We start from the raw sequence: 14,874 nt of genomic DNA on the forward strand, positions 1-14,874 counted from the left end.
AAGGTGAAGCCCCGAAAGCAAAAGCAAGATCTTTCCAATTGACCGCTGCTGAAGCAAAGGTCGAACCTGACGTGGTCTCTGGTATATATACTGTAAACTCGATTCCCGCACGCGTGTTATTTGATACGGGTGCGAATAAATCCTTTATTTCATATGGATTTATTCGGCATCCTTCATTTGTTTTAACAAAATTACCTATGCCTTTAGAAGTAGAGATAGGTAATAACAAGAGCTTTATTGTTTGTGATGTATGTGAAAATTGTAAAATGAGCATTGATGATGGAGAATACACAATAGACTTGATCCCGATGTCGATGGGAGAATTCCAAGTGATCGTGGGGATGGATTGGTTATCCCGATACCATGCGAAGGTGGTTTGTTTCCGAAAGGAAATAAAACTGACTTCTCCTAGCGGAAAGCAAGTTACGATATACGGCGAAAAAGGAGGTAACCCGATGATATGCTCAATGCTAGAAGCCCATAAAATAACCCCGATGATATGCTCAATGCTAGAAACGGAAAAATAACCCCTCAAAATTGGAGATGTACCTGTGGTACGTGATTATGAAGATGTATTCCCGGAAGAACTATCGGGGATACCACCAGAACGGGAGGTGCAGTTCGGATTCGAGTTGATTCCGGGCGCAAAACCCGTGGCCAGGGCGCCGTATCGAGTTGCGCCGTCGGAATTACAAGAATTGATGTCTCAAATCCAAGAATTGCTCGACAAGGGGTTTATCCGACCGAGTGTGTCTCCGTGGGGCGCACCAGTTTTATTCGTGAAAAAGAAGGACGGCAGTATGCGCATGTGTATTGATTACTGAGAGTTAAACAAACTCACGGTGAAGAATCGATACCCACTCCCAATAATCGATGATTTGTTCGACCAGCTACAGGGAGCAAGTTGGTTCTCCAAGATAGATCTTAGATCGGGTTATCACCAATTGAAAGTCAAGGAGGAAGATGTACCGAATACGGCATTTCGTACGTGGTACGGGCATTATGAGTTCCTTGTAATGCCCTTTGGGTTGACTAATGCACCCGCGGCTTTCATGGACCTCATGAACCGGATTTGCAAACCTATGCTGGATAAGTTAGTAATTGTCTTTATCGATGACATTTTGGTGTACTCGAAGAATGAAGCAGAACATGTACATCATTTGCAAGAAGTGTTAGAGACACTCAGACGAGAAAGGCTATATGCAAAATTCTCAAAGTGCGCCTTCTGGTTACGTGAGGTGCAGTTTCTTGGGCATATTATTAGTGCCAATGGAGTACTAGTGGATCCATCAAAAGTAGAAGCAGTGTCAAATTGGAATCCTCCAAGAAATCCCTCTGAGATCAGAAGCTTTTTAGGGCTCGCGGGATATTATCGGAGATTCATACAAGATTTCTCCAGAATTGCTTTACCCTTGACCAAATTAACTCGCAAGGAGGAGAAGTTTGTATGGGGCATCAAGCAAGAGGAAGCCTTCCAAACACTCAAGGAAAAGTTGACCCACGCTCCAGTGTTATCATTACCGGAAGGGGTTGATGACATGGTGGTTTACTCGAATGCGTCGCATTCGGGGCTTGGGTGTGTTTTAATGCAACGAGGCAAGGTTATCGCCTACGCCTCGGGGCAATTGAAGATTCATGAAAAGAAATACCCAACTCATGACTTAGAACTGGCAGCAGTAGTGTTTACTTTAAAAATATGGAGGCATTACTTATATGGGGTAAAATGTACAATCTTTACCGACCACAAAAGCTTGAAATATTTCTTCGATCAGAAAGAATTAAACATGAGACAAAGGCGGTGGTTGGAAACGGTCAAGGATTTCGACTGTGAAATACACTACCATCCCGGGAAAGCCAATGTGGTGGCTGATGCGTAGAGCAGAAAGGCAGATTATACCCCAATACGAGTACTATCATTACAGCTTATTGTGACCTCGGGTTTATTAGAACAAATCCGAGGAGCACATGATGAAGCTGTAAAGACGGAAAATTGGAAAAAGGAAAGGATTATCGGCCAAGTTAAAGACCTCGAGATAGGCAGTCACGGCTTGAAGACTCGTTTCAATAGAATTTGGGTCCCTAACACATGTGGAGTTAAAAAGCTTCTACTTGATGAAGCTCATAAATCCCGTTATTCCATTCATCCAGGAGCGACCAAGATGTGTAATGACTTGAAACAAAACTATTGGTGGCCCGGAATGAAACGAGACACCGCGAGATACGTGAAAAAGTGTTTAACATGTCTACAAGTCAAGGCGAAACACCAAAAACCATACGGTAAACTCCAACCGTTAGAAATCCCAGTTTGGAAATGGGAACATATTACGATGGACCTATTAACCAAACTGCCAAAGACGAACCGCGGGTTCGATGCTATATGGGTAGTCGTGGATAGATTGACGAAACGTGCCCACTTCATTCCAATTCGTGAGACTTATACGTCAGAAAAGATGTCAGAAGTTTACACGAACGAGATAATATCACGTCATGGAGTACCGGTATCCATCGTGTCCGATAGGGATACCCGATTCACTTCAAAATTCTGGCAAGATTTCCAAGAACAAATGGGAACTAAATTGTTCATCAGCACTGCGTACCATCCTCAGACGGATGGACAGAGTGAAAGAACGATACAAACGTTGGAAGATATGCTGCGGGCATGTATAATCGACTTTGGAGGCAGTTGGGATGTCCATCTACTCTTAGTCGTGTTTTCTTACAACAACATTTACCACGCGAGCATTAGAATGGCTCCGTATGAAATGTTATATGGGAGAAAGTGTCGAACTCCGGTATGTTGGGGGGAAGTGGGTCCACGCGGACTAGCACCCACGGACATAATCCGAACTACGAATGAGAAAATCGACATGGTCCGAGCTCACTTAAAAACAGCTCAAGACCGACAAAAGTCGTACGCTGATAAACGGAGAAGGCCAATTGAATTTCAAGTCGGTGACAAAGTCATTTTCAAAGTGTCCCCATGGAAAGGAGTTATTCGGTTTAGAAAGAAAGGGAAACTGAGCCCAACATTTATTGGACCGTTTACGATTATCGAACGGGTAGGAAAGGTAGCTTATCGCCTTGAACTACCAGAGGAACTAAGCGGAATTCATAGCACATTTCACGTGTCACATCTTCGAAAATGTCTAGCGGATGAGTCAACTTATATCCACTACGATGACATCAAGGTGGACGACAGATTAAACTATGTACTAAAGCCCATTGCGATTTTGGATCGTAAGGTAAAAGCCTTAAGAAATAAAGAGATCAATCAAGTAAGGGTCAAATGGGAACACAGGAAGGGTGCTGATACCACATGGGAATCCGAAGAAGAGATGCAACGGCTTTACCCTACTTTATTTGGTACGTAATTCGGTTTCGGGGACGAAACCCTTTTAAGGGGGGTGGACTTGTAACACCCCGAAAATATAAATCTTTATATTAGAAATTTAAAGATTTAATAAACAAGAATTAACCAACTAGAAATTTTAACCTAATTAAAATTACAAGTCTTGAAATAACTTACACTTGGTTAAAACACTAGTATTTAAAGCTAAATGATAAGTGAGGGACTAAAATTGCCAAAGAACGAAAGTTAAAACCTGATTAGTAACAAAATTCACCAAACACACCATTTGTGGGTGTGTATGGTCGAACAAGAGGAAAGGGGGGCGACAAACGTATTCTCCAAACCCTAGCTTCACACTAAAATCTGCAAATTGAAGCCCCAAATCCGTTCCAAATCGAGTTCTAAACGCAAATTAGCAAACACCTTGTTGTAAGGATCAAAAGGTATGTAAAATCTTGGTATTTTCATCCATCACGAATTCTAGGTTAATTGTGAAAAACTGAAATTGAGCCTTGATATGTAATGCATGAATGAATCTCGAAGTAATTTGATGTCTAGAGTTAAACCCTAGGTGATTCCTTGTCAAAACTTTGCATCATGTTTGTAAGGTTTAGGGTTTACATGTAGGAGACAAATGAACTTGAAGGAAACTTGGTAAATGCTAGAATTATGACTCTTGTTCTAGCAAAATCTGAATTGGTAAAGTAAATTCAGAAATATTGATGTCAAGATGTATGTAAAATTTACTAATTAAAGTGAAATTAGATGTTAAATTGCAAGTCATGAACTTGGTAATGATTGTAGAAAAATCTGACCCGTTAGGTGTTTGTTGAAATGCCTAAGTGAAGGTTTAAATGTTAGAATAGGATGAAAACGCAGATTTGATCATGGCTCATAATGATGTGATGATGGTCATGAAAAGAATTATAAACAAGTTGTAAACTAAATTTTCTAGGCAAAGAGTCCGGATCATCAAGCGGACAAGCCGAAAGGAATTCACGAGGGAAGGGCGTGCTCTAAAGGTACGAAATTTCCGTTTCATTACATTAAGAATATTTATTTGTTTTATGTCGTAGTATAAAGCATGGTAAACAAGATAGACCAATACGTCACGAAAGTGACTTTGCGTCTCAAACAAGTAAAAATGGGTCAAAACATGTGATAGAAAAAGGATTCTTGAAATACCTTGATTGGTGCCTAAATTCCGGCATCCAAACGGGTCAAAACAAGTTTGAGAGTAAACTTGACGAATGGTTATAAACCAAGCGTAAGCCATGTAGCGGACACGCTAAGCTAGTTGAGAAACTTAACTCCTAATACAAGAGTTAAGGTTCTGATTTGGTAAACATGTCAAGTAGTGTAGTTTGACAAACACGAAGCCTTGGATTTAAACACGTAGATTATTGCGTAAGCGACCCCTCATGGGAAAAGCGAAACATGATAGCGGGTAATAATTAGAACATGAGTATCCTAACCTTGGTTAGTTGATAATCATGTACAAGATTAATTTACTACAAAACGGGAATAGAAAGACAACAACAACAAAGCAAGAAAACATGTACAGTGACTACCGTAGGTTACGGTGATACCGTAACTTACGGTAGCCAACAAGTTACTACGGTAGGATCCTCCTGCCTTACGGCAGGTCACAAACTTTCAGGAGCCACCGTAATTTACGGTGACTACCGTAAGTTACGGTAGCACCCAGTTCCAAAAACTGAATTTCATTATTCTTGGTTATGTTAATTGGTCTTCAAACACCGTTTTGATTATATTATTATCCAAAGACCTTAATACTAACATTGGTCTAAAATGTTCAGTTTTTCAGGTTTTCTAGTAGAAGGGTGATGATCAAGCATAAGTATCCGAACCGAACACTCAAACAAACGCTTCCGCACTTGTTCTTTTGTTTTAAAATTATGTAAACAATTATAGATTTTTTCTTGAATATGGTTTCGTAGGTTATTATTGTGAATGTTATGTATAGTCATGGGTTTCAAGTCTTGAAAGTTTTTGTAAACTCCAAATTTAGCATGGAATGCAAGGTCTTATGTTATTAATTCCAGTATAAAAATAGTTGGGTCTTACATTACTCGACGCCGGACTCATTTACCCAATCTCCGATAGTCCTTGGGTAAGTCCCGTCCAAGTAGTTCCAAAGAAAGGAGGTATGGCGGTATTAACTAACGAGAAAAATGAATTAATACCAACGAGAACCATCACAGGATGGAGAGTGTGTATAGATTATAGGCGATTAAATGAAGCAACAAGGAAAGATCACATTCCTTTGCCCTTCATTGATCAAATGTTAGAAAGATTATCCGGTCATAAATTGTATTGTTTCTTGGATGGTTTTTCAGGTTACTTTCAAGTCCCGATAGCACCCGAAGACCAAGAAAAGACAACATTTACATGTCCCTATGGAACTTTTGCTTATCGACGCATGCCATTCGGCCTATGCAATGCCCCCGCAACCTTCCAACATTGCATGGTGGCCATCTTCCATGACATGATAGAAAAGATAATGGAAGTCTTCATGGACGACTTTTCTATCTTTGGAGATTCATACGACCAAGGCCTCGATAACCTTGAACGAGTGTTATCCCGATGTGAGGAAACTAACCTCGCCCTTAATTGGAAAAAATGCCATTTCATGGTAACGGGGGGAATAGTACTCGGTCACAAAATCTCAAGCGAGGGAATGGAGGTTGATCGAGCCAAAATAGACACTATTGCTCAATTACCACCCCCATCCTCCGTTAGAGCTATCAGAAGTTTCCTAGGGCATGCCGGATTTTATAGGCGATTTATCAAAGATTTTTCTAAAATCTCAAGGCCTCTAACAAAATTACTTGAAAAAGATGCCCCTTTCATCTTTGACAAGGATTTCAATCAAGCATTTCTAACATTAAAAGAAATGCTAGTCAATGCACCTATCATGATAGCGCCTGATTGGAAATTACCTTTCGAAATCATGTGTGATGCAAGTGACTTTGCAGTTGGAGCCGTCTTGGGACAAAGAAAAGAAAAGCATTTTCACCCAATTTATTACGCTAGTAAGACACTTAACGATGCACAAGAAAATTACACAACAACAGAAAAAGAGTTACTAGCCGTGGTATTTGCTTTTGATAAATTTTGTTCTTATCTTGTTCTTTCTAAAACAATAGTCTATACAGATCATGCAGCCATTCGATATCTCTTCAAGAAACTGGATGCTAAACCGCGTTTGATTCGGTGGATTCTACTCCTCCACGAATTTGATATTGAAATCAAAGACAAAAGAGGAGCAGAAAACACCGCAGCAGATCATCTTTCGCGCTTGGAAGACCCAGCTTTGGATGCAACCAGGGACGAGCAAACAAATGAAAAATTTCCAACGGAGTCCCTGGAAATGGTGGAATACCGAGAAGAGCCATGGTACGCCGACTATGCTAATTACCTAGCTAGCGGTATAGTCGCGAAAGGATGGCCACATCATCAAAGAAAAAAAATTCTTTGCCGATGTGAAGCATTATTTTTGGGAGGATCCTTATCTTTTCAAAATGTGTGCCGATCAACTTATCCGCCGATGCGTACATGGTAGTGAAGCAAGGAGAATTCTCCGTCGTTGCCATGAAGGTCCATAAGGAGGACATCATGATGCCGCTAGTACCGCACGAAAGGTATTTGATTCAGGATTTTATTGGCCATCCATTTACAAAGACGCCCAAAGTCTTATAAAGACATGTGACGCTTGCCAAAGATCAGGTAATATTTCTTCCAAAAATGAAATGCCACAAAATGGCATTCTTGTTTGTGAAATTTTTGATGTATGGGGACTCGACTTTATGGGACCCTTCCCACCGTCAAAAGGAAACAAACATATACTTGTGGCAGTAGATTACTTGTCTAAATTGGCCGAGGCCGAGGCAATTCCAACAAATGATGGAAGAGTCGTGGTAAGATTTCTGAAAGAATTGTTCTCTCGTTTCGGCACACCTAAAGCATTAATAAGTGATAGAGGTACCCATTTTTGTAACCATCAACTCGAAAATTTTTTAACAAGGTATGGGGTCTATCACCGGGTCTCAACAGCAAATCACCCTCAAACAAATGGACAAGCCGAAGTGACTAATAGAGGTTTAAAAAGAATACGTGAAAAAAACGTAGGGATAAATAAAAAAGAATGGGCCGACAAATTAGATGACGCTTTATGTGCTTTTCGAACTGCTTATAAAACAACAATAGGTACAACCCCATATAAGCTAGTCTACGGAAAAAGTTGTCAGTTGCTAGTAGAAATTGCACACAAGGCCTACTGGGCAATTAAAAATGTAAACTTGGATGTAGAATTTGCCGGTAAGAATCGATTGTGTCAATTAAATGAGTTAGACGAATTAAGGAATTATGCATCCTCTAACTCAGAAATTTATAAGGAAAGAATGAAAAATTTGCATGATAAACATATTAAACCTAATGAATTTTGGGTAGGAGATCAAGTTCTATTGTTTAATTCACGACTTCGATTATTTCCTGGTAAATTAAAGCCTAGGTGGTCAGGACCTTTTTCCATCACCCATATTTTCCCCCACGGTGCAGTCGAAATTAAATCTCGGAATGGAATTCCATTCAAAGTCAATGGCCAACGGCTGAAGCTTTATCAAGGATTCATTGAGGATGAGGAGGAAAAAAATCTCGCTTCAACCTGGTAAGTTACGAACAAGCGGGTTGACATCTAAATTGGTAAGTCTTCTAACTAAGTTTTCAGGAAATAGGGCACTGTGTGTGCACTTAAAAAACATTTAATTGACTGAACAAGGGGCCGTGTCCGTGCAACTGTCGGGATAAAACCCCCTTTTCTAAAGAGTTTCTTCATTCCACACCACCCGTTTCCCCGAAAACTCTCTGGTTCAGGCGATTTTTCTGCAAGATTTCGAAGTCTCCTCTACTTTCAACAACACCAAGGTATGATTCTATCATCATTAGTAGTTAGATTAAGCATTTGCATGTAGTTTAACATCAAGATTTGGGGAAAAATCTAGGGTTCTTCAACTTGAACCGGATTGAACCTCAAATTTCTGCATAAATCTGTTAACATTAGTGTAGATTCATGTTGTAGGAAGTAAATCAACTTGTGTTGTTCATAGATTTGCCCAATTTCTCACAAAAATCCCAAACCCTTGTTTTTGAACCGAAAAAGATAAAATTGAAGGGGTAAATGGTTTGTTTTGGGAAAAACGGCACTTGGGGTTTCATTTTCGGGGAAAACCGCCCCTACTGAACCAAAAATTTTCATGTTTTCGGGACCGGGTCAAAAAATGGGATTTTTGGGAAATAGATGTCTGGACACGGGGTCGTGTCCGCTGAGCACGTGGGCGTGTCCAGCCAAACTCAGTCCAACATGGGGCGTGTCCGCTGAACACGGGGTCGTGTTCAGCCGACTGTTCTCAGTTTACTCCAAAAATTTCACTGTTTCTTGTTAATTGTTTGGTGTTTTCTTTCAGATGGCCAAGAAATTCACTCGTTTCAATGCAAATGAGTTAGATGCTAAAGCAAGATACGATGTGCTTCGAACCAGGCCGGAGGAATACCCACGATAAGTATGCATAGATCTTCTAGGAACAGTGAACCAGCTTGACCGATTTAACAACCTAGTCACCGGCCCACTAAGAGCCGCCCTGTGCACTCGACTTCGCTCAGTCCATGAATATAACCTAGAATTCTACAGCACATTCGCGTTTAAAACAAGAGCCGACCCATTTGATAATGATGGGGTAGAATTCCGATGTGGGGGGACTGTGTACTCAATCTCGATAGCACAATTTGGGGCTATAGTTGGGTTGTATGCAGAGGAAGATGCGGGTGATGAAGAAAACACCGGGGGTTTACGTGAAATACCAGAAAACGAACGCCAGGCTACCTGGGCGCAAATAGGAGAAGGCAACTACAATCCAAGCAACACTAAGAGCACTAAGTTGAGGGACCCTCTTTACCGTTACATACATAGGGTTCTAACTTCCTCTTTTAGCCAGAGGCATGATAGCAGTGGCGTTGTAGGGTTACGAGATCTGGTGGTCCTTCATTGCATCCATACACGCACAAACCTTGATGTTATGTACCTCCTGCTCAGAAACATGCATTGGAACCAGCTTGCCACTCCCCCGACTCCTATCTTCTTTGGGGGATGGATATACCGTCTCTTCAAACATTTCGTGAACATTCCCAGGTCTTTCCAAAAGAGCCCATGGTCGGGAAGAGTGGACATGGCCATCTACCGCTCCATGAACCTGATTTATGAAGCAGAAGACGGGACAGTTAGCTTCCAAAGAGTCCAGGGGCATGCATGGAACCCACAAGAGGCACTCGTCTTACACGCACCTCACATTCGTCCTCCTCCTCTTTACCACTACCAGCCCTAGGGTTATCCGGGTCAATCCTCCTCTCAAGGAGGCGGTTTTCCTAATTTTCAACATTTACATGATTTGTTGCAGGAAAACCTCATGTGGACCAGGAACACCTACAACTTAGCCAGCAACACGTACACCCGGGTCGGAGCAATAGAGAGAAACATATCTGACATACTGGATGACATTAGGAACATCCGGGAGTACATGGCGGGGCACGGAGGAGACGATGACAATGAAGACGAGGATATGGACTAAGCGGGAGGAGTGGAGGTAGGATCAGCTGGTTGGAGGTATCACAGGTTAACCCCCCTTATCTCATGAACAATTTCCGGCCTGCGTGCCGTGTGTTGAACAATTTACTTTCCTCTAACACTTTTTACTTTTCTGCATTTTCTTTACTTTAACTTTGTGGTATGTATGTTTAAACAATGGTAATTTAGGATGGTTATGGTTTGGTGTAGTATTTATTGATAAAACAGATACATACGAGGCTTAGAGCACTAAACATTAGTGCCACCAAAGCCGGGACAGCAAAACCGAAGCTAGAAACCTGTTTTACACCCTTGCAGATTGTCTGACGGGGTCGTGTCCAGCCGACACGCCCCCGTGCCCATCGACCCAGACCTGCTGTTTGTCTAAATTATGCAGATTTTTGCCAGACCGGGGGTCGTGCCCAGCCGACACGCCCCTGTGTCCACCTTCTGTAAGTCCTCGTTACCTGGTAGTATGACCACGGGGTCGTGTTCATCCAACACGGGCCCGTCTCCAGACGCCTAGTAACATTAAATTTTGTTTTAAACACACTTTTACACATTCAATCAACCTAAAAACTTATTTTTGGGACACATTGAGGACAATGTGTAATTTAAGTGTGGGGGGATGCTAAAACCTTGAATTTTGCAAGTCCTAATCACAAGCCTTATACAAAACTCTATTGGAACCGCTAATCACCCCAAATTTTTTTCAAAAAATTTTTCATTTTTTTACTTGTCTCGGTTCAATTTGGGAACTACAAGTTTTAAAAAGGTTAAATTTTTACAAATTTACAACAGATAGCGTCGTGATAAAAAGAACCAACATAAGAAAATTATGAAACGGCATGACAAATCTAGTTAAAATTTGATTATATATACTTGATCAAATAAAAACCCATTCCCACAAAAATTGAGTTTTGAGCCTTTATTGAGCATACAAATACATAATGCTAATTTTTCGTTTCTTGTGTGAATAGCCCCTTGGTGTCTTACAACTCTAGAACTTGCCACGATGATTCATTTCCGGTCCTTACCAACTTAAACCCGAGTAAGTAAATGATGGAGGCATTAGGACTAACTCTTTTTATTTCTACACCATTATTTTTCTTTTTTTTTTACCACCTACCCAAAAATCCCCCTAGTTAACCACTTTGACCCTAAACCTTTTCATTTCTTAACCCACAAAACAAACACCCTTTTACCCACCAAAACCCTTTTTCATTTTAAACCCTTTATTTTAGTAAAAAGCTTGGTATTTCACATGACATTCCTCATCAAAAAAAATGATGATGAAGCCAAGAAATAAAACAAACAAGTTCATCAAAAAAGAACTTTGTTTAAAGAATTGCTTCATTAAAATAAAACGTTATGAAGAAAATAAAGGTCTTGCGAAAACCGATGCTTTTTACGCCTTTCGCCCTTTTCTACTAACCATTAACCCAACCACCTACCTTTAACCCAAGCCTAACCCTTCACCAAAGTACTCTTGATATTTACAAAGGTTTATAGTAAAAAAGGAGGAGGATTGATTGCTTGGCAAGCATATGGTAGAAGTAAGTTCCATGCCGCTCTCGATTGTTTCACAAAAATACATCTTCGGCCGAGTGTTGAGTGATCTCCCGTGAGGTATGTGAACTTGTATATAAATGGAATTTTAAAGAGGCATGTTATGCCCAAATAAGTAATTTATCTTATGTAATGTTCTAAATAAATCATGACGAATAGGATTGTAAATAAAATAAAAATAAAACCTAATAAAAAAACTTGGAATCCTGACAAACTATGACAAGCCCAAAAACCTTCTCTTCAACCCATTCCATTTGGGAGTGTAAAGCCACATTATAAAGAGTTTTGCTTGAGGACAAGCAAAGATTCAAGTGTGGGGGTATTTGATGTGTGTAAAGTGCAACATATAAATTACATCAATTGTGTCATAAAACTAACCTTTTTTTAGTACTAATGTTGGAAAAAGTGTGTTTTTGTCTTCCTTTTGTATTTTCAGGATTAAATGAGCTCAAATGAACAAAAGAAGCAAAAAGGCAGCTAAATCTAACATAAATACAAGAAAAGTAATAAACGTGGCATGCCTGACCCCTCAACAGCATCCTCCTAAGCAAAAACGAGAGTACAGAAGGCTGAACATGCCTCGTGTTCACTGAACACGGGGGCGTGCCCAAGTGTCTGCAGAAAAGACAAAGTTGTAGAAGCTTCTATCACCCACCACGGGGTCGTGCCCAGGGGACACGGGGCCGTGGTCAACTCTAAGATTCGCAGAATCTAGGGAAATCTTGATAGTAAAGATACGCTTTTGCACACGGGGTCGTGCCCAGCGGACACGTGGGCGTGGTCAACTAATGCAGACAAATTACAACTAATAAAGAAAGAGAAGATGGTTGGACACGGGGCCGTGTCCGGGCTTCTGTGCAGGCTATAAATAGGGGTGCTTGGCTCACTTGCAAATCATCCCTTGGCAAACCACCTCTCTCACACTTCACCCACACTCCACCACCACCACAACACCATCATCCACCACCATCATCCATCATCCATCATAGAGTGTGTGTAGTAGTCTCGGGATCCAAGATTGATCGTAAGAGTTCTTGACAATCAAAGGCAATGTTTGCCCAAGTCTCTTACATCACTTGGTGAAGACAAGCATTTAGTGTAATACTTTTTATTTTTATTCTTTTCGCACTTTATTTGGTTATGTATTAATGACTTTAATAACTAGTTTCTTATGTTGAAGGTGAGTCTTCCTTATCATTTGTCCGTGGTGTCTTGGCGTTATTTTACTGTCTATTTAAAATAAAAGATTTACACCATTCATATCTCCACGGTCTATATGGAGATATGTTGGCTACCTGGTCGGGAGTTAAGGAAATGGTTTGGTAAGAGTCTTGCCTTGGTCAGTGTATAGATCTTGCAAGGACCTGGGTCAAGCTTAGTAGGTTCTCCTTCAATACCCACTGGTATTTGATGGCGGGGGTCCGAATTTCTTGATCCCCTCATATGTAAACTACTATTAATATATTAACCCGGCTACTTAGGATTGTATCCCTACTGACTCAAACTACTTAGCCGAGAGTAACGTCACCTTCAAAAGAGGGGCCTACCACATTACGCATTAATAACTTAATTAATTATCTTTCAATAATCCAACCCTCTAGGATTGTATCCTTGCTAACTCAAACTACTAGGTTGAGGGTAATGTCACCTTCAATAGAGGGGCCTACTACAATAACAAAGATAATCTCATAAAAAGTGCAAAATTGCGGAAATAATCAAAGGTTACACTAAAGGTGAGTCGGATCCAAGTGATTGATCTTGTCTATCTGTTTTTATTTTATTTTTATTTTCAGCATTTTTTTTTGCTTTTTAGTTTCTAGTTTAAAACCTTTTTCTAAACTTTTGATTTGATTAGACGTTGAGGATAAACCGGTTTTAAAAGTTCTTGTGTCCTTGGACGACCTCGGTATCTTACCAACACTATACTATGCTCACGATGGGTGCACTTGCCCGTATGTGTGTTTGGTGGTAGTAAATATCGTGTTTTATAAATTTAAAACTTGACTAAAGTGGTTAAAAATGGCTAAAAATATACATATAAATATAACACACCACACGCGCATCAGGCTACACTTTGTAAACTACGTTGGGGTTTTGATCTCTTGATGTATCGATAAAGTTGAATTGGGTTATTATACTAGCACGTGTGCATTGTATATTTTATTAGGAACTCATGAATAATATAAGGAAATATTACAAGGAGGTGCTTAGTTAAACGTTAAGTTTACAAAGTGAGTCATTCTCTTTTTTCTCACAATATTGTGAGACATTCATTCTTTTTACCAAATGCTTTGCAAAACCCTAAATGTTTTTATCAATTATACTTACAGTGATTAAGTCTTTGTATTATGATATTACTGTCGGTATGTGGGGTTTTGTATACATTACTTGTTACTATTGGACAACGAGTTAGCCAATAGTAATATGACCACGAGCACAGGGGATTGGCCTTAGTCGCAATACATGTGTTGAGTAATCGAGAGATATAAACATTGTAATCACTCTTGATACTGTAAAATATAACAATGTGTCTTTTTATAAAATGGAATGAACTTGCCAGTATTTCTTGTGGATAAAATGTTTTCAAACGCGTTTCAAGTAACTTACTGTGAAAGTAATAGAAGCCCACTATGGAGCACTGAAGGTTTAAATAAAGTGGCTATGATTAACTGAATAAAAGAAGAAATTTATGTTTTCAGCGATTAGGGTTTATCCCTATAAAAACATTTGAATGGGATATGGGTTTTAGCCCATTTGTTTTATATTAAAAATTTTGGTGTTTTACAAACTCTGAAATTATTTTCTAACTACGATTCTGATGATTTATTCCGCTGCAAATTTAATAAACACTGATACCAATGTTAGCTGGCCTCGCAGCCTCCACCCTGGGTAGGGTCGGGGGCAGCGCCAGCAAGTGCATCTTTACTCAATTATTTTAAGTATCTTTCATACATAGTAACATTAAAAGTCCTTACAGCTTGCCATAAAGCTCTAGTGAAAATGTCTTCACAAGTTAGGATAACTTGTTGTTTTTCTATATTATGCCATTTCAAAAGAATATAAAACACTGTATCTAAAATTAAAAACACCATGCTTACATAGATTTCTTACACTTTGTATAAAAAAAAATGTCCTTTTTACACTAACCTTCCCCCATATACGTTTATACACATACATATATATATATATATATATATATATATATATATATATATATATATATATATATATAAATATATATCTACATACATACAGGGGATGGGTCATGAGAAAACTAGTTTAAATGAGAAACACTCAAAAAACTAACTAAAAAAGC

The 14,874-nt window shown here is 39.7% G+C and overlaps 1 protein-coding gene across 1 annotated transcript; it reads left to right on the forward strand.

Moving 5' to 3' along the window:
• The first annotated feature begins 2,747 nt into the window (after nucleotides 1-2,747).
• LOC110901516 lies at nucleotides 2,748-3,371 on the forward strand. Its single transcript, XM_022148341.1, has one exon. It carries the CDS (start codon nucleotides 2,748-2,750, stop codon nucleotides 3,369-3,371), a length of 624 nt encoding a protein of 207 aa, XP_022004033.1.
• The last annotated feature ends 11,503 nt before the right edge of the window (nucleotides 3,372-14,874 follow it).

The sequence above is a fragment of the Helianthus annuus genome, chromosome 13 (assembly GCF_002127325.2).
Source record: "Helianthus annuus cultivar XRQ/B chromosome 13, HanXRQr2.0-SUNRISE, whole genome shotgun sequence".
Lineage (NCBI taxonomy): Eukaryota > Viridiplantae > Streptophyta > Magnoliopsida > Asterales > Asteraceae > Helianthus > Helianthus annuus.